The 26,178-nt window shown below is 38.5% G+C and overlaps 2 protein-coding genes across 7 annotated transcripts in view; one reads left to right on the top strand and one right to left on the bottom strand.

Moving 5' to 3' along the window:
* Positions 1-94: 94 nt before the first annotated feature.
* On the top strand, positions 95-3,605 carry LOC115424290 (acyl carrier protein, mitochondrial). The gene is made up of 5 exons (XM_030141454.1): positions 95-293; positions 1,672-1,791; positions 1,898-1,985; positions 3,106-3,218; positions 3,338-3,605. The coding sequence occupies exons 1-4, from the start codon at positions 123-125 to the stop codon at positions 3,195-3,197; spliced, it is 471 nt and encodes a 156-aa protein (XP_029997314.1). The 5' UTR covers positions 95-122; the 3' UTR covers positions 3,198-3,218; positions 3,338-3,605.
* Positions 3,606-10,456: 6,851 nt separating this feature from the next.
* The window catches only part of LOC115424289 (trinucleotide repeat-containing gene 6A protein), a 41,192-nt gene continuing 25,470 nt past the window's right edge, over positions 10,457-26,178 (bottom strand). For 4 of the 6 annotated variants that reach the window (XM_030141449.1, XM_030141447.1, XM_030141450.1 and 1 more), the window contains 11 exons: positions 25,249-25,383; positions 25,036-25,125; positions 24,775-24,949; positions 24,417-24,563; positions 22,109-22,279; positions 21,878-22,018; positions 20,702-20,809; positions 19,741-19,971; positions 19,559-19,629; positions 17,246-17,385; positions 10,457-16,397 (listed from right to left, as the gene is read on the bottom strand). In XM_030141449.1, coding sequence (XP_029997309.1) covers positions 16,049-16,397; positions 17,246-17,385; positions 19,559-19,629; positions 19,741-19,971; positions 20,702-20,809; positions 21,878-22,018; positions 22,109-22,279; positions 24,417-24,563; positions 24,775-24,949; positions 25,036-25,125; positions 25,249-25,383 — 1,758 coding nt within the window. In that variant the 3' untranslated portion in view covers positions 10,457-16,048. The remainder of the gene's footprint in view (positions 16,398-17,245; positions 17,386-19,558; positions 19,630-19,740; positions 19,972-20,701; positions 20,810-21,877; positions 22,019-22,108; positions 22,280-24,416; positions 24,564-24,774; positions 24,950-25,035; positions 25,126-25,248; positions 25,384-26,178) is intronic. The other 2 variants (XM_030141448.1, XM_030141451.1) reach the window with 1 other exon arrangement.

Raw genomic sequence — 26,178 nt, 5'->3', positions numbered from 1 at the left:
TAAATGGATATAAATAAAGGCAAAATAAAACACTTTTTCTTGCGCATGCGTAGAGACTAGGACTCGACCCTGGTTTCTTCTTCGCTGTGCACGCTGGGAGATCCCAGTCACTTCTATCCGTCATGGCGGCTCGTGTCCTGGTGCAGTGTGTCCGCTCGCTCGCCCGGCCTTCTCTGAGGCTCTCCTGCGGGAACCTGGCAGTCAGAGCCACTGCTGTTCCGACAACAACTACCCACCGACCCCTCTCTTTCGCTGCAGACAACCGGAATACGCGGTGGCTCGGACAGAGCCGGGTGAGTCTCCGGTAACATTGAACAGTGTGGCCTAGCGTTTGTCGCTATGACCTACCGACGCCTTTCAAAACTGTCAGGCTAACACAAGCAGCCAAAGTTCATGATAACATGCAAGCGGTTTATTTAACAACCAAGGACCCAATGCTAGTTTGTAATCATGCTAGAATGGACGAAACAGTTAGTATTCATAACTATACACCAGTTGTGTTATGATTGTTTGCTAGCTAGCCTGCTAGCAAAGTTAGTGAGTTCATTGACACACATTTGTGTTGCTAGTCATGCTGGTCAGACTGAACTGTGTTTCAATAGCTAAAGGTCATGTGATCTGATGAGTCCAGATTGACCCTGTTCCAGAGTGATGGTCACATCTGGGTGGGAAGAAAGGTTGAAGAAGTGATTACCCATCATGCCTAGTGCGTACAGTATAAGCCTGTGGGGTCAGTGTTATGATCTGGGGCTGATTCAGGTGGTCAGGTCTATGTTCAGCAACGTTATGAAAAAAATGATAGGAATAAATGCTGTGATGTTACATAAATTTACGACACGATGTCACAGCAAATGTACATTGTAATCCATGATAAAGTCAAAATTTTAGAATGGGGGACATTTTGGGGGCAAACTGTGCAGTGTGTCATGCCTTGCACCACTAAAGTCACATTAATGCACATGCCTGGTTTCAGATGTAATTTTCCCACTTACCAATTTTTGCTTCAGGTAAATCTAATGGAGCTTCCAGTGTTAATCATTTTAAGTGAAGAATTGTTTTAGGGTGTTGTTTTGGGCTGTGATGGCACCGATGGCTCAATGTTTTTAGTTTGGAGTTCTTGTATCATGTTTAAAGAATGTCAGCATGTCCACAGTAAAGGGCAAAGCTTGCTTTTTCTGTTCACCTAAGATATGCAGTCCATCACAGACCATTCTTGGTATTTTAATAAAGGCCGTATGCTGCAATAAAGTGCTTAAAACAGAAAATACAAGCAGTACACAATAAGATGTAACAAAAAAGTGCAGGCATACCTCATGTCACCATTTAGTTGTTGAAGAGGAGCTGGCTGTGCTGTTATAGAAGACTTTTGTGGGCAATAAAATGACAAAATAAATCAGCAATGTTGGTGTTAAAATCTGTAACTTATGTTTCATAAGTCCCACTTGTTGTCAGTTTCCTTTTACTGAAGTTACCCTATTCCAGAATTTATTGTGGGCACAGCAAGTTTTCAGTTTTCCCCTAAAGCTGTACAAATGAGCACAAAAAGCTTGAAACTGTTCCATGGTAGGATGTCTTATGTTAACTGCCAGCTCTTTGTGGTCCATGCTTTGGCCTGTTTTACATCCACATCATTGTACCTGCTCATAAGTGACTTTGTTCTTCCTTCTTCAGATCTCCTCAGTGAGTGTGTTGTGTAGACAGTATGGGGACCTGCCTCCCCTCACCCTAGAGTCCATTAAAGACCGTGTCATGTACGTCCTCAAGCTCTACGACAAGATCAACCCAGAGAAGGTAACAAAAGTCCCAGTGATTTATAATAATCATTAGTGTTTGTGTATTCTTATACTGGAACTACAGGATTAGATTGTTAATGTTCCTGTTAATTTCTGCCCATCAGCTGCAAACCGCCTCCCACTTCATGAAGGACCTGGGTCTGGACAGCTTGGACCAGGTGGAGATCATCATGGCCATGGAGGATGAGTTTGGTGAGTTAGTGCAGTGCAGCGGCACATTTACAGCATGGATGAAGGTCTTAATGCAGCATTTGTGGATGCTCTTATACTTACCAATTTTAATTCCAAAGACAATAACAGTCATTGTGTGGTTTATGTGTTTGAGATTCTCTGTGAAACAGTTTCCATTGCGATTATTCTTTTCTCTTTTTTGGAGCATTTTACCAATTACACTTCTTCTAGTTTAACCAACACCATCGAAATTACAGAAAAAATGTAACTACACATTTTGACCACACAAATTCTAAAATATAATTTATGATAGTCTTTATTTTATTAGGGAAATGTCATACTCGTAAATGTATATTTTTGAAAAAAGTTGCAGTTTGAATCCAAAATGTATTATATATAAATCAAATTTTGGGGATATAATGGTTTCACCCTGAACGCCACTGCCACATATCCTTTGTATGAACGCGATAACTTGGACAGATTTGGTTGGATTTCTTCTCCTTTGATAACCAACATAAGGGAACCTTAGTGGAAGAACCCTATCGATTTCAGCTTCTCTATGAGTATTATAAGTCATCCAAACGTGGGTGCTTTAGTTGAAAATCAGTTTTTTGGACATAAATAGAGCGATAATAGGCTGATTGAGATAAAATTTAGTTCATATTGATTGTCTTACAAATGTCCATTTCCTTGCTACCATCCAGAGTTCACATGGGGTCATTTTCATTCACTAGGTGGAGTTTTGTGGGAAAAATTGGTTCTCTGACCATTATTCTGCCACTATCAAGTTGATGTAGCTCAAATTGAGTTCATATCGATTCTGTATCAATTATCGTGGATAGATTTATATATAGTAGATGATTGGGGCAATTTTGGGGATGTACCCTTGCTGTCGACCCCCTTTTAATTCATTATCCCTAATAAACTCAAAAAAGCAACAAAATCCGTTAGTATGTACCAAGAATTCATACGTTTTCTTACATTTTGTATATTGTGTGTAATGTTTGATTTGTTTAATTGTCGCTCTGTTCTACAAGTTCATTAGAAAAACTTCCACTTCTATTCCATTCCATTGTAATTGTTCTGAGTCTGGGGTGTTGTTTAAAGGTCTTGTTTTGTCTGCTTTTCTTTTCTCCTCCAGGTTTTGAAATTCCAGATGCAGAAGCAGAGAAGTTGATGACTCCTGACGAGATTGTACAGTACATCGCAGACAAGAAAGATGTTTATGAATAATCTGTTGTATAGCTCATAGAGGCAAGTGTTTACTTTGTTTTTCTGCCAGTTCAAAGACAGTGACGCACATCAGTGGGTTGGTTAATCATTTCTATCCAATGACTCTGCGGTCGTTGGTATATATTTTATTCTTTCTTTAGAATGGAGGACCCCTACACAGGAAGTACTTGTAAAGCAGATGGACGCCAAAACCATTTCTCACTTCCTCCTCGGCTCTTGTCCAGTGCGGCATCGTCGGTGTCAGCTGCCGTGTCTTGTGTTTGAGTGTATTTAAATAAACATGTGCTTTGGGAGAACAAAATATTAAAACAAGGTTCTATCACAGCTTTGATTTTTATTTTTTCTTCCAACCTTGCCCTGTGATTCTGATGTATAATTTCTCACAAATCAATAAAAACATACTGGTTAGATTTGTGTCACAGCTGTTCAATCTGAAAAGGACATTACACGACATAAAGTCACTGTAAAATATTTATCTTGTGTAGTTATCCGTCTCAGTTCAGTTTTTACCCCTCAGTCAACTTCGGGCCAAAGGGGTATTATAATCGTTTTTTCATCTGTCCATTCAAAAATGTAATCGCGTTATCTGAAGAACCCATTGACATATCTGAATTAAACTTACACTGTGCATCAGTCTTGGCATGGAGCAGAAGCCTATTGAAAATAGATCACCTTGACCTACTTTTTCAAGGTCAAATGGCGACATGTCCATTCAACAACGTAATCACATCTGAAGAATGCATTGAGATTTGAGCACCAAATCTAATGTAAATTATAAGGCAGTAACTTTCAACAAAATCTTACACTCTATTTGGCTGAGGGACATTAAAAGTGCACTGCACGTTATGTTTATTTTCTATTGAATGACTGAATGTTTCTGAATGAGACTTTTATAACTGGTACAGAGGTGCACTACAAATTAAGTGTTTTTTTTTTTTTTTAAATCAAGGCAGTGGTTGAAATATTCAGATTTTTTCCCAAAGAAGTACTGTCACAAATAGTACACAGCAGGTAAAAGCACTATGTTAGAAATGTATAGTTACCACACAGGACTATAGTTTAGTTTTTTTCTCAACTTAAGAGGTACACTGAGCTAAATCTGCCTAATTTGCTTAGATGGTTAGAAAACAAATTACCAATATGTTAAGATAATATTTTCTAGATACATGATTAAGGTTAAGAAGCTTTATTGTCATCATATTAGCACAAGGTATCACATGATGAAATTCAAGGTGCTCTTCAGGTCAGTACAAATCAAACTTAACATAAAAGAAAATATGATATTTCCAAACTAAGGGGAGCTAAAAGCAGTTAAGACAAATTTAAAAGGTTAGACAATAAAAACCCTTAACAACCCTGAGGCAGACATAAATGCAGCATAAATAAGAGCTTATTGGTGATATATAAATGAAACAGGTACATAAATAGGAGGCATTATTGCACATGAGGAGGAAGGTCACAGCAGAGTATAGCACGACTGTTTATTAAGTGTTTTTTTTTTTTTTTGCTACTTATTTTTTATTAGTCATTTTTCCTTTTTTTAATACAAAAACAAAGACAGAACAGTCAGCATTTGGCGATAAGTAATACTATTCCAAAACAAAAATTATCATATGGTACAATCAGGTATCTTCAATTAAGATATGCACATTGCTTCTGAGCAGCAGTTCTCATTGTATGGCACACCCCACATTAATTATCTTTAAAAAAAAAAAAAAAAAGTAGTCCATTTATTCCATCTTCTCATGTAGAGCTCTATTTGCAGCCTCACCATACGTGTAAATCTATTCACTTTGTGGATTTCATCCACTATGTTCCTCCAGTCCTCCATCACCAGTGGCTCAGGCCAAAGCCATCTTCAAGTGATTGCTGTCTTAGCTGCAGCACCAAACATCCTCAGGAGGTACCTGTCATTCATCGTCGAGTCATCGGGAAAATCTCCCAACAGAAGTGAGAGAGTGGGTTGCTGCAGTTCAAAACCCAAAATCTGCTCTACTTTTGTACCAACATCTTTCCAAAAAGTTGTCATTTTTGTACAGGACCAAAAAATGTGGGTGTGGTTTGCCTCTGTGTCCCCACAACCCCTCCAGCAAGTAAAAGCACTCAGGTTTTTACAAAACTGTTGTTTTGGCGTTATAAAGAACCATACTGAATTTTTCCAACAAAATTCTCACCAATATGCCGAAGAGGAGGTAGTGGTAGCAGATTCACACTTACTGTCCCATTGTTCACATGATATAACAGTATTCAGTTCTTTCTCCCATCTTTTTTTTTTTTTTTTTTTTTTTTTTTTTAATATAATCTGTTGAGTTTCCTTTGCTTTTCAACAGGCCTTGATGGAGCTTAGACATATTAGACTTACTTTGTTTAGAATAAGCTTGTGAGACCAGTTGAATTATCTCATTGGTCTCTGAATTACACATTTTTAGTATGTTTGAAGAAAGGTATTGTCGTAATTGTAAATATGTTTATTAAGGGTTTGTGTAATTGCCCAGGGAAAGAAACAGTTGGTCCTTGTAGTGGTGTGGGCTTTTATTGAACTGTAGCGCCTGTGGTGGACTGGATGGAGAGAGCCCTTCAGGATAGATGTGGCTCTGCTGAGGCAGTGGGAACTGCTGATGCTTTCCAGGGAGGACAGGGGGCAGCCGATAATCTTTTGAGCTGTATTGATGATCCTCTGAAGTGTTAGTGCTACATGTATGGGTTCATGCACATCTGTATGACACATTTATAACTCTGACATCAGATCGAATGTGAAAAGTGAACGTATTCTAATGAGCAGACGGAGTTTGGAAGTAGAACTGGTTTATTATTGAGTAAAACCCACTCTCTCACTTCATAGACCAGTGTTTTTCAACCTTGGGGTCAGGACCCCATGTGGGGTCGCCTGAAATTCAAATGGGGTCGCCTGAAACGTCTAGTAATTGATAAAAATAAACACTTACTAATAAAAAATATATGGTGAGTTGACAGAGACAATCCCAATCCATAAAAGACATGACAAACTGTGAAGCTGAAACTGAAGCACTGTGGTTCTGTTCATCTGTCAAATGTTCACTGTGGCATGTGTTTCAGATGCTGCAGCTCTTTCATCATTCATAGTTTGAGTTATTGTTTGTTAGGTATTAATTTGAAGCCTTGTAAATACAAATATAAAATTAAAAAATAATACAATTCTCACTTTGGGTTAGAGTTAGGGTTTCTGCTTCCGTCCATAATAATATACATTATATAGTGTAAATGTCATCTAAGATTAACGTTTATTTGCAACATAGTATAGTAAAGTATTACATGATCAAAAACAAATTCATTTTAGCAAAAAAAAAAAAAAAAAGTCTCCGTTTTGAATGTCTGGGGTTGCCAGAAATTTGTGATGTTGAATGAGGTCATGAGCCAAAAAAGGTTGGAAACCACTGTCATAGACTATCAAAAGTTGATCCAGTACTACATCTTTAAAACTACAGTCAACTACCACTTGACACAATTTAGTATTTGGTGTAGTTTCATGACTTTAAGGTTCAGCTCATTTCAAATACTTGATATCGTGTTGATATTTAATCCACAGCTGAGCATTAAATGCATCTGTTTTCAGCTTCAGTGAATCCAAGAGGGTTTATTAACAGAACTGATTTCAGCCCTTAACCCTTTATAGGGCACTCACAGAAATACTCTGAAATACTACATTTCAACCTTAGTGTGATATTACAGGACATAACAAGACTTTATTACTTTTGTGACATTTTTCAAAGTTTTTAACTGTCATGTAGAAAATCAAGGTCAGTGAAATTACCATATTCGGTTCCTTATCCATAAGTGGGAAAAAAAAAAAAAAAAAAAAAAAAAAAAAAAATATATATATATATATATATATATATATATATATATATATATATATATATGTGTGTGTGTGTGTGTGTGTGTATATAAAATTATATATATATATATATATATATATATATATATATATATATATATATATATATATATATATATATATATATATATATATATATGTATGTATGTATGGGCTAAAATTTGCTTAGAGCTCTTATTTATGTCTTTGTGCATAAGAAATCAATATAAGTGAATCCCCAAAGGAACTTTGTGTTGGTAAATGCAAGTTATGCAAATTTACAGGATTTCAGTTCTGTTGCAACATGTTGATGGTCATATGAACTATGTTTTCAGCTCAAAAATGTCCAGTTTCATCACAATTAATGCTATATTCTCATGTCACAAATGGCCAAGTTATATTTTAACTGAATTTACCTGAAAAACAAATATTCTATTCTTTTAGATTCCCCAATTTTTTTTACAAGATTCTATCCTACATATCACATGTTTTATTTTTACAGGTTCAATATGGAGTATGGTGCTGATCCATCCTGCATATGTTACGCCAATACATACATTAAGAATGTCACACGTCACTTTTTAAATCAACAGTTTTCTAATAATAAGCATTTTTATAAAGAAATAACAATTCTATATTGTTATTTCCTCTTTAGTATGATGATAAACTATACAATAAATAATTATGATACTAGTTTTTGCACAGGGATCATTTGTGGAAACAGTGACATGGCTGCCGAGCATCAGTATGATGGGATCTGTAACAACCATGTCACATCCGTCCACTGCCACATTTTGTGTTTTCGTGTCAGCTGTTATTGTTTTAGATCCACAATACTAACATTTATGAAGAAGAGGAGAATTAGCAATAGTAAGTATATAAGTTTATTACTAATAAAGTACTGGTACTGACCAGAGCATCATGGGTGATGTCACGTCCGTCCACCAGCAAAAGTTTTCACATACACGTGCTATTCAAAATCCAATATTTCTGAAAATAGAGCTTCCACTGTCAAATAATATCAGTAGTCTGTGCACAAATGGATTAGCATTATTTCAACACAGTTCTATGCATTTCTTACAACTTTTTGTTTTGGGCAAAAATGGCCACTCATTTGACCCCCTAAGGAAATTTTTGCCGATATATATATCCAAGAAGTATATATATGTGTATGTATATGTATATATGTATATATATATATATATATATATATATATATATATATAACATGTAATGTGCACAGAACATGTATTTTCGAACATTAGAACATCCCTTGTAGAACATTAGACCAACATAAGTGCTGATCCAGACCCCTGTCCACATCCACATTCTCCCTTTGAACATCATTCCTTACATTAGTACCATTACTTCATGGTACAGAACAAAGCAGGTCCACTCACTGTTCATGCAGAGGTGGACCTTACAGACCCTGTAGACCACATTGGACCTGAGATTGTTGACTCACTGTCCTCACTGGAACTGTTGCTGTCACTGTCTTGTGACGTGTGTGGAAATGACCAAATATAGTCACTTGCCCGATAAAGGGTTAAAGAATGCTTAACTTTGACTTGATCACAAACAGAATTAACACATTAGAAGACGTGAAGGCAGGGAAAAAGTATCAAATGGAAGTATTCAAAGTAGAACGAACTCTATAAACCTAACAGTCGACTGGTTAAAAGGTCCAAGGCTGGAACTGTTTGAATGTTTCAGTAAATCATCACAGGTCAAAAACACACACGTTCATGGTTCATTTCATTAAAATACTGGGAATTAGTATTTTACAGACTTGGAACTCAAGGACAAACACATTTAGAGGCTACTCTTGGTGTTATTTTAGTGCTGTAGATGCTGCAGATTTAACATTTTCTGTTCATTTTGTGGCAGCTCCCAAATTCCTTTTACTCTCTATTTAAACTTCCAGTAATTTATCGCCATTTATTGTAATATTATCTTCTGTATTTTCCTATAATTAATTGACTGGTTATGTAGATGTTCATAAAAACAGAAAATCACAGAAAATTGGACTTTTTCAGCAAAATATACTATTAACTGAACATAAAAACAAGTGTCTAATACCTCATTTTCTTCATTTATTAATTTTGTACATTTCTATTAATTTTATTTATTTTCATATGTTTTGTTGCATTTTTATTTTTCTCTTCAGTTTTATTCTTTTCATGTTACTTTTTTTTCCATAATGTTTTTATTCTATTGATTACTTTGGCTCTTTTTAATTTTGTTGCTTATTTTGTTTATTTTTCTGCATATTTTATTTTCTTCAATTTTGTCGAGTTTGTGGCTTATTTTGTTCATGTTAGTTTTTTTATTTTTATTGATTACTTGGATGTTTTAATTTTATTGCTAATCTTATTCTTTTCTATGCACTTTTTAGTAATTCTTTGTGTCTTATTTTGTCACTTCATTATTTTGTATATTTTTGTTCATTTTATTATTTGATATATAGTGTCTCCAACCACAGTCATTTATTAAACTACACATTTTACTGGTGAACAATGTTGTAGAAGATGACAGTGTTTCTACGTTCACTACGGAGCCTCTGAACGTCCAAATGGGTCATATCTGATGACCATGAAAAGATGACAAACTGTATTTTACACCAATTATTTACATGTATTGATAGAGTTAATGGTTAAAAACTTATTAAACATTGCAGATCAGTAGATGCTTTTGGCAGATTTTTCTTCTGCTTTTGCAGAACATCCAATTTGTCTACATTTTGTTGCATTTTTATTTTTTTTCTTCAATTTTATTCCTTTCATGTTACTTTTTTTTATTTATTCTTTATTTTAATGATTACTTTGGCTGTTTTTGTTAATTTTGTTGCTTATTTTGTTTATTTTTCTGCATATTTTACTTTCTTCAGTTTTGTTGAGTTTGTGGCTTATTTTGTTCATGTTACTTATTTTTTTCATTTTATTGATTACTTGGCTGTTTTAATTTTACTGCTTAACTTGTTTCTAAACACGTTTTAGTCATTCTTTTTAGCTTATTTTCTTACTTCATTATTTTGTAAATTTTTGTTCATTTTTTTATTCGATATAAAAAGTGTCTTCAACCACAGCCATTTATTAAACTACACATTTTACTGGTGAATCAATGTTGTAGAAGATGACTGTGTTTCTACGTTCACTATGGGTCATATCTGATGACCGTGAAAAGATGACAAACTGTATTTTACACCAATTATTTACATGTATTGATAGGATTAATGGTTAAAAACTTATTAAACATTGCAGATCAGTAGATGCTTTTGGCCCAGATTTTCTTCTTTTTTGCAGAACATCCACCTACTCAGGAAACCAACCAATTCCTGTACATTTTTTTTTCTGTTTGTTTTATATACGATACCACGAGGAGAAATAAAGAGTCGAGCAGACGAAGCTGAGTCATTGTTAGTCTTTTATTGAGGGTTGTACCCAAGTTATACAGCTTTGTATGCTGGCTGCAGGAGCCAGAGGGTTACAAACAGTAATCAGTATACGAGTACAGCCAACAGAAGACCTACTACCTACTAGTCTACACCTTAGTACAGATTCTCTTAAGAGCACTAAAATCCAGAAAAAAAGGAGAAAAAAAAAAATACAGAACAAACCAAGCAACAAAGGAAGGAGAATAAAAAGATTAAATGAAACCAAACAAATAGACAGCATCAGAGGAGACATTCATTATTAGAGCACACTGGAGTTGGTTTTCTATACCTTGTAATATCAGGCGACTTCGTTTTGTCAAATTTATACCCATACAAATAAAGATTGTCCTTCAAAAAGTGCAGTTTCCCCCGAAGTTTAAGATAAAATCCTTAGATGACCCGAGGAAGACATTTGAAAATAAAAAGGTACTTCCTGTTGTGTTTGTAAGAGAGGAAGACTCCCTCTCATTGATTATAGACACTGTACGTTAATATTCTCATATATATATATTATATAGTTTCAACAGTCTCCCAAAGCAATGTGCATAATAGGTTTACAGGTGATCCAACTACACACTGTGGATTGATAGAATCTCTATAAAAAACATTGTAGTTGTGTAAAATTTGCAGTTTCACCGGCCTCGCTCCCCTCAGCTTATGGAGGAGAAGACGAGCTGTGAAAATGAACAAATGGACTTTGCAAATCTTAACCTGTCCTCCTCTCCTGCTACAACTGGCCCGACGGTTGCTAGGTAATAAAGGTTTTTTCAGTTTTTTTTTTTTTTATTATTATTAGTTGTACTTAATAGTACGATTCAACGATGGCACAACATGTTTGAGGAATATTATTGGGAATCCCAAGTGTGTTTTGAAAAATTTTTTGGGATTTTTTTTTTTTTTTAAAAGAAAGCAAAAAACCCAAGGTGGACATGGAAGCCTGGGTTCAAACACTCCACTGCATAGTCTCTCTGAGCGACTCCCACCCCACCCGTCTGTTCCCACCCACTCAAAGTCCCACCCGCCCCGCCCACCCACATCTTTGTGCTGGTTAGACTAAAGCTTTTCAGGGTTTGTGTGTATTTATACTAAATGTAAAATGACAAAAACAGACAGCAGATTCTCACAGTTTTTGTTATTTTCTTTAGATTTTTTTTTTGTTGTTTTTTGATTTTTTTTTTTTTTTTCTTTGTGTGTGTAAAGTCAAAAATATAGCCTTAGCGCTTTTTGATCGACAGTAGGAGCCGTTGGGTGCGTGTTATGAGTACTGATAATATAGCATTTGCTCACAGGATAGTTAAGTCAAGAGAAAAACAAGAGTCACATTATTTTTCTTAAATATCAAAAAGTAGTAGAGTATCACCAGCCAGCTTCCCTCCTCTCCTCCCTCCCCTCATCTGGCCCTAATGGGAAGCTGCTTGGCAGCCCTGGGGATTGTACATTGCTCATGGTGGTTTTCCTCACATCATCCTTTTGCAAATGACATTTTTTTCTTCAAGCATTAACATTGTCCAGCTTTTTTTTTTTATAATACACAAACACACACATACACAACAACCAAAAAAGAAAAAAAACAAAACAATCCCTTTCCTTCCCTCTCACCCTCCCTCCTTGATTTGGCATGATAATGTGTTCAGCATTCACACACTGTTTCTATAAGAGACTGGGTTTTGCATCTTCCCACAACAAACAAACAAACACACATAAGGACAGTAGATTGGACGAGACGAACAGAGCAAAGGGGAACATGAACAGTAACATCAACATCGATGAGAGGCGTTTTACAGACGTCGCTTGTCCCTTCTCTAACAGCAGACCAACGCTGCCTCCTGAGCGTCTGATCAGGGCGCCGTTTGTCCCGCTAATGGTTACTAAGGATACTGTGAGGGGCCAAAACAGCTCCCAGATCAGCGCTTCAGAGAGATGCACTGCCAGAATCAGAATGAATAAAGTGTAAAATAGTTTCATCGAGAGTAGAAAGGGAATTTTGAGTATTTGGAGTCAACGTGCCCCGTGTCAGTTATGCGTTTTCCTCTCCTGTTAGTCGAGCTTAGGAGTCGGAGAGGGGGAGCTGATGCTGGACCAACCCAGCGGGAGGCAGGAAGTGGAACCCCGAATCCCTGAAAAAGCCAAGAAGAAAAAGCAGCCGATCGCAAGTCACATCGCTCTGCCTGAGTCGCCACGGGTCAACGGGAAGCCTCTACTCGTTTCAGTCAAGCTCAGCGCGCGAGCATCATCTGTGGCCACCACCTATCACCATGACAACCAGGTGCAGTCAAAACAGTAGATGAATACTTAGTTAAAAAAAAAACATTCAGAAGTGGTTGTTTTTATCTCATTTTTCTGTGTATTTGAGGCTGATCAAGGCTCCGGCTGTTACTTTAAACCGTTTTATTATATAAGCTACATTCTGGCCCAGTTCAGGCGGCATGGTTCGGCCCGGTAAACAAGGAGGTAAACACGGAGAGGAAAAAAAAATATAACAACGCTCCACTCCTGCTCCTCTCGTTCCGTCACTGGGACCAACAAAGCACCAACATCTCAGTCGCAGCACAACGCGAACACTTCCACTTCAGCTGAGAACACGCAGACGACAACCACACACACACACACGCACATTTTACCCTGTCGCAATACTCTCACAGACGCACCTTCGACCCCCGGACAAGTCCTGGAAATACAAACTACACCGCTACCATCGCCAGCCTTTACTCTTCGTTCCTCTTAATCCACTCAAGTGCAAAAATCCAAGGCTCCTCATTTCAATGTGTCAATTAAGTTACTCAAAAAACAAATGAAAACCATGGTTCAGATGTTCCACTTGATAACATTTGTTAAACAAGACAAAAAAAAAAAAGAACACAAATAAGAGATATAGTTTAAGCAAAGAAATCTGGAATTAAGTAAACTATTCTTTTGTATGATTGAATTATTTGGTAGAGAGCAGTTCAATACTGGCACACACCAATGTCAAGTCTGGCTAATACTCAAGGTTCTGTCTCACTACATATGCTTTAAAGTTGTTAAATATTCACGGCTAAACTTAAAAACACAACTAAAGCCAACGTTTGTAGTACTTCTGAAATAAAAACCTATATATATATATATATGCGTGGGGGAACACACACACACACAGAACACAGAATAATAACACGATGAAGAAAAGAAATTAAGGTCCATGGCTTCGCTAATGCTGACTTTTCGTTCACGCACTCTCTGAAGCTTCTGTTTTCCCCGAAAATTGTGCATTATAGTAACTAAACAATCACTGGTGGATAGGTAATTCTATTATTCACAAGTGTATTTTTGTCGACAAACACCACTGGTGGATTACATTCACACTGTTTCCCCCCCACACACACACTCACACGCCCACATAGACCCTCCCCTCCAGCGGTGGAACTCACATCTGCCGGTACAGAGCATCGTTAACACACACACACACACGATTCATCAGGTCAGGAACTTCAGATGAGCACCCCCCCACCCCACCCCAAAGGAAAAAAAAAAAAAAAGAAAAAAAAAAAAAAGAAAAAACAGTACAACAATACAATCATATTCTATTTGTAAACAGGTAGAAGCCACTTGACTTGTTGCATCTTCGGACACAGTTAGGATCAAGGCAATGAAATGTGGACGACTTTTGCACTGGTAAAATATTATCTTCAACCAAAACAAGATTTTTTAAGTTTTTCTTCTTTTCCTTTTCTCAAAACACCATTTGTGGCAATGAGAGCAATTAAAAAAAAAGCATTTTGTTGTACTTTATGAAACATTTAAAACATTTTGTGAGACACGGAGAAATAAAGGAAAAAAAAAAAAAAACCTAAACAAATGCCTCTCAGTAGGCCATGTGAGAGGCTACAGTATGCATAGGTACAGATTCGCCTTTCTCTTGGTTTTTAAGTCCGACAAGACAGAACATTTCCACTGACAGTCACACACTCACACGATAAACACTCCCCACTTTTGATTTTTTTTACATCAGTGGAGTGGAGGAGAGGAGGAGAGAGGGAGCGTTGGGATTTCTAAAGCCCGTCCTCCGCCCCTCCACAGAAAGGACCCCCCTCCCTCCATCACAAGACAGCATATTGAAAGCAGTGTGTTGAGCTTCTCCAGCTTAAAGCAGTTATTTGGCAGAGGAAAAAAAAAAACTTAGAGAGACCTATACATAGTTTTCAGTGCTAGAAGTTGGATTTTCCTTTCCTACAAGGAGTAGTAGTTTTTTTATTCAACTACAAGGGGGGGAAAACTGGCTTAATTTCCTGAGAACCATTGCTGGTTATTTAGCAGACAAAGAGGAATAGTTCAAATAACCAACGCCATGGCCAAAAACACTGATCCGAATTCCCAGAGTTACAAAGCATCGTCTTCATCCTCAATAAGAGATAATTTTTTTTTTGTACTTTTTCTGTTTATTTTCTTAATTTTTTTTAAGTTTGTTTTTTTTTAGTTTTATAGTTTTTTTTTTAAAACATATTTTCTATTATTTTCCATCTTCTTTTTAAAATGAAGAATGAACACACGTTTTGCCTCCTAAGTCTTGTAAACAAGAGGTTGCAGTGTGGCACCTCCAAAACATTGAAAGCCTATTCTGAAAGTGCTGTTCCTCCCATTGCCCGCTAGGGGACAAACGGGAGGGCTTGCTAGATAGGCTCCGCCTCCTATATTAGGATTGGCGGGGCTTGCTAGTCCCAGCTGCGGCTACAGTCCTTTGCACTGCAGAGCTCAACGTTCTTTAGTTTTAAAACAAAATTGGTGCAATACTTTTAATGTCACTTTTACTATCACCAGATAATCCTCCTAAGTCAGCTTTTTTCTTCTTTTAACTATCTGTTGATCTTGAACTCCACGACAACGCAGTAAGGTAGGCGTGCCAAGGCAGAGAGGAGCGCACACATACTCACACACACACACACGCGCGCGCGCACACAACTTCCACACACACATACACACGTGTGCATGCACACGCATACACACATACGGTAAGGACCTCAATGAGTAAACAGCTACACTGGAAAAACTGGCTGCTCCCTCTATATTGCAGATTATATATACTGAGAAAAAACCACATTCAGTGCAAAGTTAAAAAAGCTCATACTCCAACATTGTCAGCAAACAAATGCAAAAAAAATAAAACAAAAAGAAAACGTTAAAAATAAAAAGAATTGGAATTCAAATAAACATGACAAATGAAACAAAAAATATATATATATATATATTAATAATGAGCTCGATTGAAGCTTTTTTCGGTCTGAAAGAGCACTACCTGGAAGCAAATATCCATCCGTTCACATTATAGAATTGGCCTGCATGATTCAAGTATTCCAACTGATATGTTTTTGGGCTAAAACAAAGTGGACATATGTGCAGAGAGAGAAACGTAACTTGTTTTCCACAGGGGAGACCCCGCTTTGTTGAATATCTTGTAAGTGAGAAAGAGTCCAACTAGTGCCATTGCATTTATAACTACTTTTTTTTTTTTTTTTTTTTTTTTTTTATTTTCTTCAGCTGATTATTGATAATTCTCTACTGACCCTTCCCCAACCTGTTTGATTGGCAGGTGGGTCACATGGAGTCCCCACCCCCTGTGAGGTGATCCACCGGGAGGAAGGAGCTGATTGGAGAAGGGCTGCTGATCCTCCCTGCCTCGGTGCCACTGGCGCTCCCCCACAGGCTACTGGAATAGTTGGGCCCGCCCCAGAGGGAGGAGCTGTGGAGATCGCCACTGTTCCATTGGTTAGGTTCAGGAGCGCGGCTGGGAAAGGGGTGAGACTGCTCCATTCTGCTCTGAGAAGAGCCGATGGTCTGCCAGCCAGAGGAGGGGGTGGCCAACGTCTGCCCTTGTGCAAAGAAACGGTTGATTTCCTCCTCGCTGGCAAACTCAGCCAGAATAGTAGTGTTCCCCAAAACACACCTGGAGAGACAACAGGTGACAGCAGGTGAGTGTGTGTAGGTCTGCTGGTCCAACACATCACATCCTTTACACAAGTAGAACATTAATCACAGCAACAAACATGTTTCATTTACTTCTACAGATATATTTTGTGTAACGCCCCTTCAACAGTCAAGGAAAGTAATGATCAGCTCCATAAAGAGCAGGACAGTAGGAAGAAGTCAGTAAATCCATCCATGTGCTGTTTTGAGGATCATGGAAACATAGAGCAGTGACTCAACATTTTTTCATCTGGTGAACTCCCAGAGTATAATAGGATTAGCTCAACTTCATCTTTACTGATGTGCTAAATTCACTTATGTGAACTACACACTAAATGTTTTACCAAAAATTACTGAAAGTTTTAAAGTGATTTTCATTCAAATGAACTATTATTACATTTCTGTTTCTATTTATTATAACATTTATCCATTACATTCATGTTAGTCTACACAATTTAATAGGTTTGACTTGGCATTTACTTGGGTTGCTCTATGAAATACATTGCTGAATAACAGATTTAGTTAATTATTTTAACTTCTCTGTTACGTAACTCAACTACAACAAGTGACACGATGATGGTTTTAACTTACGTATGTCAAAGCTTGTAACCTAAATTGGTAAATTTGCCATGTTAACCTGCTAAATCCCGGGCCATTTGTTTCCAGTTGGAATCATTTCAATACATTAGCCGATAGCAGAAGCTTCATTCATATAAAAGAGTCTACCAAATATATTTGGATTTATAAAATATTTTTTATCAAATCTTTATAAACCCCCTTAAACTACACAGGCCCCTGGTTGGGAATCAGTTTGACTTATGTCCTTACATGTGCAGGCTCTTCTGGGCCTTGGCGGCCTCATCCTTGGAGCTGTAGCATACCACGGCGTTACCGTGTGGCAGGTTGAGGTGGAATGTGATCAGAGGGCCGTGCTGCATGCACAGGGTCCTCAGGGTAGAGCCGTCAATCTGTAAAATAAGAGATACATGCACAGTGAACTAACTAAAACATTCTTATAAAAGATTTAAAACCAGTGTTGTATAAAGTACTGGAAAGTCACACTTAAGTAGTACAGGTACCCTACCAAAAAATTACTTTGGCAAAAGTTTAAGTCACCAACTGAAATACTACTTAAGTTAAAGTCTTTAAGTATCTAGTATTTAAGGTGAAGACACACCAACCCAACTGCTGATCATCACCAGAAAAGGTAGCTGGTCAATCAGTCGGCTCCAGTTTCCCCGACATGATCAACAAAGTGTGAAGAACACACCAAATCGACTATCACCAGCAGCGTACATTCTGCATTTGCACAACACGTAAAACAAACATCTCTCTCGACCAAAACCCAGAGCTTGCTGTCATCAGTCATTGTTGTCAGCAGAGAGTGTTGAGTAGTCAAGAAGAGTTGTTGTTGTTGTTCTTGTAGTTGTTGAACGGATGGCTAGTGCTAAGATACTGGCGTTGTCAGTTCTTGGGCTTCTTCTTGTGGAAGAAGAAAGATGTTGCAGGCGAAAACTAAGGAGAAATTGCACTATGCTAACAATGCTAACAGTGTTCACTTCATGGAATGAATGAAGTCCATAAGCAACACTGACTAGCACCCATTCAGATATGATATGAGCAGTTGATGGCCTATTATGGAAGACAGTAATTGTGTGAAGTACCTTGGCATAGCTGTATTCACATAATAATAATAATGGATTAGATTTATATAGCACTTTTCTATGAACGCATACTCAAAGCGCGTACAGTGGATCCATTATTCATTCACTACCACATTCTCCCTCTGGTGGTGGTAAACTACATCTGTATCCACAGCTGCCCTGGGGCAGACTAACAGAAGCGTGGCTGCCAATTTGTGCCTACGGCCCCTCCGACCACCACCAAACATTCATACACATTCATACACCAGTGTGAGTAGCAGCACTGGAGGCAAGGAGGGTGAAGTGTCTTGCCCAAGGACACAACAGCACATGGCTGGGACAGAGTGGGATTCGAACCGTCAACCCTTCGGTTATTGGACGACCCCCTCTACCATCTCCTTCACTGAGTCACTATCCCTCCACCAATCAGATTGGTGTGACTGAACAACTGGTAGTGGCCGATGACAAATGTTGAATCAGTTTAAAAGACTAGCGACGGCATTAACGATGGCTGATCACACAGAACACACCAACCAGACTCATGTCACCAACCTCGCCAGACTGCCCAATGATGCCCGACCGCAGAAAATCGGGTTGGTGCGTCTTCGCCTTTACTGTACGTAAGTATATCAAGTAATCTACAATTAAATCTACTCAAGTAATGAAAGCAAAAGTAAATGTTAATAACAACCAAAGGCAGTCAGAATTTTGAATATTACACTGCTGCTCACACCAACAGATCACTGATAGGTTGAGTGTGAACCGTCACTTGCACACGCACATTACACAATTAGGGCCAATGACAAATCAGCTTCCTGACTTTGTTGCAGTCACCGGTAATCTCAGCAGTGAAAACACCAAATTTCCTTTAATTTATTTTTTGACACAAGTAACAATGATGTGCATTAAAAATGTATGGGAGTAGAAGTATACAACTGAGTTAAGAAGAAAAAGTGAAAGTAAACAGAATAAAAAATTCTCCCAAAACATACTTGAGGACAGTAGTAAAGTATTTTTACTTTGTTACTATACAACACTGATTTAACAGTGTGCCTCAGTGCATCCAACATCCAATTTAATACTCTTTAAGAGCTTTTCAGTTTCAGAAAAATTATATTTTCTTATTAAGGCATTACAGATAAATGTTAAGGTCAGTAGTATGTATGCGTATCTGTGCACAAGTAGGTTTTGTGTGGAAATAAGACTATGAAAGGTAGTTAAAAAACAGTTAAGTGCAAACTAAAAAGATTAAAAGATAACTTTGGGTTCAGGGGTAGGTTTAAGGTTTGTAACATCAGAAAAGCAGCGGAGCTCGACTCACACTGACATTAAAAAGAAAAAAAACTGGAAGGTTAAATTACATGAAATGTTTGTACTACACTGACTTCTAATGTTGTGTCTGTAGACACCATGAAATGAGGTGTCAACAACTGTTAAAGTTTATTTTAGTTTATTTATTTTAATGCAGGACAAAATGACAGACTGTACATGCTTTTACCTGAGGTGTGAGATTTTTCAGGACAAGCCATTGGGTTCTCCCTGAGCTGCTGCTGTCGCCCCAACTGGAACCTGCCAGAGCACAATGTGACATGACAGTCAGTTAAAGAAATGTGCTTTTTAAGTAAACACATGCATGTGAGTAGGACAGTGGGTGGGTGGACTGTGTGTGTCTATTCTCACCAGGTGTGTATCTGGACTCAGAGGAGCCCCAGCCCCCCAGCCTCAGAGCAGAGCCATCCCAGCCTGAGGCGGCAGAGCTGGGCTTCTGGCTGGTGAGACCGGGTGGTGGTCTGGAGGGGGCCGCCACAGACAGTGCCTTGGGAGGCAGGGGGACCTTCCACAGCTCATGGGCTAGGGAGGAGTTGGACACAGAACCGCCACCGGGAGACCACTTTGAGTCACTGGGTCTGGCTGCAAGGACACAGAGAAATAATTTCACATCTCCATCCAGTCTCACAGAGATGGTAGATATTTATTTTAAAAGAAACAAGACGATGGAGGTAAAATGAACCTTTCTCGCATGACATTACCACAGTGGACAGATATTCAGTCTTTAATTAAATCTACATTATTTGCAGTAATGACTCCAACTCTTAATTGTCCTCCCACTGTGTGGTCTAATATTTCTTAGGCTCACTCCAGTGTAAATGCTACAGTGACGCTTAAATTTCTGTGGGACAAATACAGTCTTATCCTATCCTGATGTATTGTTTAATGATTTCAAAGCATGTGGTTACAAAGAAATTCTCTAATAATCTCCAGTTTAGAGTATTTGTTCAGTTTAATCCTCATGGTTTTTGTCGTTTTGCTTCAGTGACTGAAGTTTTCCAGAACCTAATCACTGATTCATGACAATTATGACAATGGACAGTTACATTTTACACTGAAATAATATGTCTTCTTAAAGTTGTGATATATTCTCCTTAAGGAAAGAGCTTTCTGGATGTGTTTATGCCTAAGACATTAACACCATTACATGTTACACTGCTGATGAATGGAATCCACTACAATGAATAGCTGGATATTATGATAAAGTAATAAAGACATTGAAGAAATCTGAATGGATATGTTTTATGTCAAAAATACCACTAGTTTATTGACAATTCATGCATGAAAGGGTTAAACAAGGCATGAAATATACCTGAAGTGCTTTGTGCTGTACTGGTGAGGGAACCGCTGTGGCTGGAGGCACGAATGGATGACCAGGCACTGTTAGAAGGCATCGTGGTGTTCAGTGATGAGGATGGCCCTGGAAAAGAGATGAAAGAGGGTTGAGTTGTGAGGGTTTTAGTAACGTTTCTACTCCAGTATAGGACTCAAATGAAATTAAAATAGGTAACTAAAGTTTAGATCTACTACAAATTTGAAGAAATGGAAAGCATTTGGAAAAGAAATATGGTTATGGGTTGGAAAGGGTGTCACCAACTAAGCACAAGTACTAAATCAAACACACTATAAATTATTTGGTTCTTACCAAGATAAAAAAAAACGTAGATTTAGAAGTGTTAGGGCATGTATCCACTACGTGGAACCGGTTCGACTTGATTTGGGTACCAACTACTATTCCTGGAGACCATTTCCATTACAAGATACTACTGACTTTAGAGTACCTGGATGTCACAGCAATACTGCACATAACTTCTGTGACATCTGCTCAGAGAGTTGCTGATAAACTTGTTTGTTGCGTGTTGCCCTGTCAAGCTCACGCTGAATTTTTTCGTTGGCCACCAAGGACAGAAATGTCTGAACCTCCTCGACTGACCACAGTGTAGTTTTGCGGGCTGCCATCATGTGGATTAACCTACCTGTATATTTACTGTAAACTTCCAAATCTGTGTTTTTTAAAATGGCGGGTCGCACATTGATAATGCAATGACGCAGAGACAACTCTGTGACCAATTAGTGGTCTGCAGTATTTACGCGTCACGTTTTAGGATCTCTTCCCCCATTTTGGAACCTCGGTGGAACAGATACCAAAAAACTAGTACCAGGTAGCAGATTCCAGGTTCTTTCATGTAATGGAAACACAAAAAGGCCGAGTCAAGCCGGTACCATGTAGTGGAAATGCGGCATTAGATAATTTATCTTGTTTTAAGAGTTAAATTCTTATTTTAAGTGTTCATAATCTGTAGACAAGCTTATTTGTAGATTTAAGAATTTTAATTCAAGAAATCTTGTCAAGTGAAATTATCTTGTATCTTGCTGTATGAACAGATATTTCACTTGTTTTGAGCACCTCTTTCCTCAGATTTAGTGTTTTTATCTTGTTTTTAGACACTCCTTTTTTGCAGTGCAAGCCCTGGTGTGTGCAACTTACCGTTGTTCCTGTCCCTGAGGTGGTCTGTGTCGCGGACGGTGTTGATGGAGAGGTTGTTGATGACACTGCCGGGGGTCACATAAGGGTCAGTCTCAGGGTCAATGTTGGGGTAACCTTTCCAAGGCTCCCCGGGCCGGAACTCTACACACACAGACAGAGATACAGCATTTAGTATGTTTTCCAAGCCAATACTTGAATTGCGTCTTTGTTTTTGAGCAAGACCATGTGTACCTGGGGGCCAGGTGCCAGTGTTTCCATGGGGTGGGGGGGAGTTGGCACGGGGTGGCCAGCCATCGCCCACCGAGCCTATTGATTGGCCGGGAGGACTCAGGGGAGATGGGCCAGGAGACAGGAAGTCATAGAAGGGAGAGTCCTCCAGACGCAGCCCAGACGACATAGCACCTGAGGAATGACGCAAAAAAATATTAGGCCCTTTTCCACCGCAGGAACTTTTGCAGGAACTTTGAGCATTACCCTGAACTTTCAAAAACCCCAGAAAATTACCCAGGTAAATAACTTCCCCCAGCCCCGAACTTTCCCCGAAGAAGTTCCCGGTAGGGAGGTAGTACTTTTCAGATTACCAGGAACTCTTAGGGGTGGGGCTGTGTGCTGCAGAACGCTGAGTGGTGGACTACACTCGCAGCGTTTCCACATTCCATTCACCCACGCAATTTAATTAATTCATTTAATTTTCACAAGCTTCATATTTTCATAATTAGGAAAATGGACCAAAAGAGAAGCTATGACAAGTGGACGGATGACGAGGTCCAGGCTCTTTTGAGCGTTTTTGCGGAGGAGGAAATTCAGATGGACTTTGAATCGCTGACACAAACAAGTGAGGTTCAAGTAAAAGCTGTCGGAGCCAAGGCACAAGCCTAATGAAATACGAGAAAAGCCGAAGAAATGTATGCAGGATTAAAAGAAACTAAAGGACCACAACAGTCGCAGTGGATCCGACTGTCTAATAAACCAATTGCATGTATATCATAGAAATATTCACTGTTTAGTTGGTTCCATGCTGCAACAGTAGTCAGCGGTACACCAGCTGTTTAGTCAAAAGTCCGGTTAACCTAACACTAACTGGTCAACAGTCTGACACTAAACCTAAATCACAGAACTGGATGTATTGGTGTTGTCGCCGTGAGCGGAACACTGATTTATTCTTTATGTTTGTGATTTCTACCTGAAATGGACCGGATGGACTCGCCTCTTTTTCCGAACCTGAGGCTCGTTTGTGTCCTCGTCCATCATCTACTGCTGTTTACAACGGATTTTATTACTTGTCATGTAGGAAAGCGAAACAGGGACCGGGACCATGGAGTTCCAGGCTGGCTGTCTTGGACCAGCTGGACCACACACTGATCCAGAAGTCTGAACCTTTCACACGTTTATTTCCCATTTAATCTCAAGGCACCTTGTTTTTTTGCACCTTTTGTTTTGTTTCAGTTTTTAATAAAAAAACAAAAATCTAACCTAATATTGTCTGTTCATTTACAAGGCATCAAAATATAAGTAGAATATAAGTACTTTCATTAGTAATATGCAGTCGAATGAAATGCAGTCATTTGAGTAAATCTGTATGACTTTAGGGTTGAAACTGGACTATATCTATAAACTACAGAAATGAAAAAGAACCATCCATCACACTTAAAGTTAGACCTGATTTAGTTTAAGGAATGAGAAGTTGAAAATACATGTTCTACCATTTTGAAATAGAAATTATAGATATGTAATGATGGTTAAATTCATTTAAAATGTTTTTCAAATGGATTAAGTGATTCAACAACCAGTAAAACGTTAAACCCAAAATGTCCACTTAAAGTACTGTGTCATTTTATTGTGCTAGAGCTTAGTTTGTGAATGTACATGAACTGTACTGCAGTTTCATTTACTGCTCCCTCATACATCATCAACCTGATTTGAATAAATTACCCTGAACTTTGGGTGCAACGGAAACGCAATTCCCAGGAACTCTTTTACCCCAAATAAGTTCCTGGGCTTTTGGTGGAAAAGCACCTCTCGATGCACTATAAGTCACACCATTTCACTATGCAACCTGTTTCATTCAACCTAGCATGATACAGGGTTTTTGCAGATTTTAACAGGGTAATTCAGAGTCTTTTAAGGGCCTTTTTAAGACCGTGATGAACGCAGTTTAGAAACTATTTAACAGCTTGTCATGCTGGAGGTACCATCACTTTGGATGTGAATATAGAACATTATCAGTTAATGGTTACATTACTTTAGGTGATTTCTGACTTTAATATCTTTACAAAAAACGTTCTCACATTTCATTTTCTCCAGGCTTCAAATTCAATTTCAACCTAGCTCTATAGCCAAACCATTTTTAAGCTCAGTCAGAATCCTATTAAAGAAAATTTAAGCCCTAAAATTGATATTACTGTATTTCAGACTTAGAGTAGTGCCACCAGAACAACTAGACACCTTTAAACAACAATATTAGTTTTGCTCTGTGCACCAACAGGTCAGTCCGAGTACATTTTGTCTCTCTCAGAAATAGAAAGAGATATTAACATACCAGGTTTGCTGTTCTGCTCCAGAGGGTCAGTAGCCCAAAGTTTCTTCAGTCTGGACTGGGGCGGCTCTTTGTAGCTCACAGCTCCGCCACCACTACTACCACCACCAACACCCATGTCCAGGGATACATTCAGGTTTGAGTTCAAGCCTGAGGAGAGTGTGAAGGAAATGGGGAAGAGCAAAGAAGAAAGACAAAGTCAGCCTGACATAAGAAAAATCTACTATTTTAGGCAAAGTTTGAAAAACACACAACTTATTTTAAAGTTAAGTATCTACAGTAAATCAGTTAGCTAATCTGTTCACAAGTGCAATATAAATGCATCAACATTTGACAGCATGATCGTTTATAGTTAACATACTTAAAGGGAAGTTGCTGAAGGATCCGAGAGCAGTGGAATCCTTCTGCATCTCAGGGGCATTGTGGGACAAGTAATTATCCAGGTACGGTTTAAGAGGTGGGGTCTGTTTCAGCAGGGAGGGGTCCAGGTGTCGTGGCGGCTGCATCATTGATGGGGATGAGCCGATAGGACGTGTCTAAGAACAGCGAGCGTTTAGGTTAGAGCCGACTCTTTTAAAGACAAACTCTTTAACATTTGGACATAAATGATGATGAGACTCACATTTACCTGTTCACTCTGTCGTCCCACAGGCATGGCTCTCTGGCTCTGAGCCTTCTGCTGCTGTTGCTGCTGCTGCTGGATGAGAAGACGCTGTAGACACACAAAGAGATATTACATTAGATAGTAAGTCATTAAAGTCTACGTCTCTTCTTAGTTCAGAGTGTCTGACAAACAGGGAACAGTAGCATCCCATAGAACACAAGGTCTATTTACCTGTAACTGGTTGAGCTGGTTGAGCTGTGACAGCTGGTTGAGCTGGGAGAGTTGGTTGAACACAGCCACCTGCTGAGGGCCAAACAGAGGGTTCAGACCTCCGTTACCTCCTGGGTACTTCAACAGGGAGGGGACCTAGACACACAAAAAAAACCTCTAGTCTTAGTTTTCTCAATACCAGGTCTCTGCAAACTGGTTTTCATACTTTAATGAAATAGAAATTAGAAAGGTAGGAAAACAGGAATGCACATGAATTTAAAGAATTACAGGTCTTCTATGTAACTTGTGCATACTTGTGTTCATTTGTGAAGTTTGTGTTGGAGTGTGGAGAGACTTTGAGAGCAATTTTACATTTTTTGTTATTGTTAAAAATTCCACCCAGAATTTTGGCCATTATCATGGATGGAGGCAACCACGACAATTGTTAGCTTTGTAATGGAGTCTGCTAACATCAATGATCGACTGGCTCCCAGCACAAAGACTCCCAATACAAATCCTATATTATAAAAGGGAAGTGGATTCTCTGTGTCTCTGGCATCACACAATATCTGGAAAGAGCTGACTGCTGCAGTTGGGCATACTTATGTATTTTTGGTCAAGGAACAGACTAGCAAAAATGGCAAGTTGATAGGACCAATATTTAGGAAGATATTAGTAATTTTGGAATACAATGGCCTCCCAATGGCCAATCACATTGCTATGCCCAGAATCATAGAATCATCATTGAAGTGGGTTACCTAGCAACAGATGGGGCCATGTTACCATGGTGTAAAATTTCATGTGCAGAAACAGACATGCCAGCTGAGAGGTTATTCAACTCAAAAAGCCAGTGGAATTTACCAAAAAAGTAAAAGAATGAACTGTATCAGAGGATCTAGAACCCGTGGTTTCCCACAGGTCAACGCTCTAGTTTTACATAAACATAGAGAT

The sequence above is a fragment of the Sphaeramia orbicularis genome, chromosome 8 (assembly GCF_902148855.1).
Source record: "Sphaeramia orbicularis chromosome 8, fSphaOr1.1, whole genome shotgun sequence".
Taxonomy (NCBI): Eukaryota; Metazoa; Chordata; class Actinopteri; order Kurtiformes; family Apogonidae; genus Sphaeramia; species Sphaeramia orbicularis.
Note: the sequence above shows the minus strand (reverse complement) of the source record. Positions and strands in the feature narration are given on the sequence as shown.

Excerpts from the sequence above, each read along its gene's own strand:
- LOC115424290 (XM_030141454.1), top strand. The coding sequence starts at position 123 with ATGGCGGCTCGTGTCCTGGTGCAGTGTGTCCGCTCGCTCGCCCGGCCT. Across the intron at positions 1,792-1,897 it reads ACAAGATCAACCCAGAGAAG|CTGCAAACCGCCTCCCACTT; the intron begins GTAACAAAAGTC and ends TCTGCCCATCAG. Across the intron at positions 1,986-3,105 it reads GGCCATGGAGGATGAGTTTG|GTTTTGAAATTCCAGATGCA; the intron begins GTGAGTTAGTGC and ends TTTCTCCTCCAG.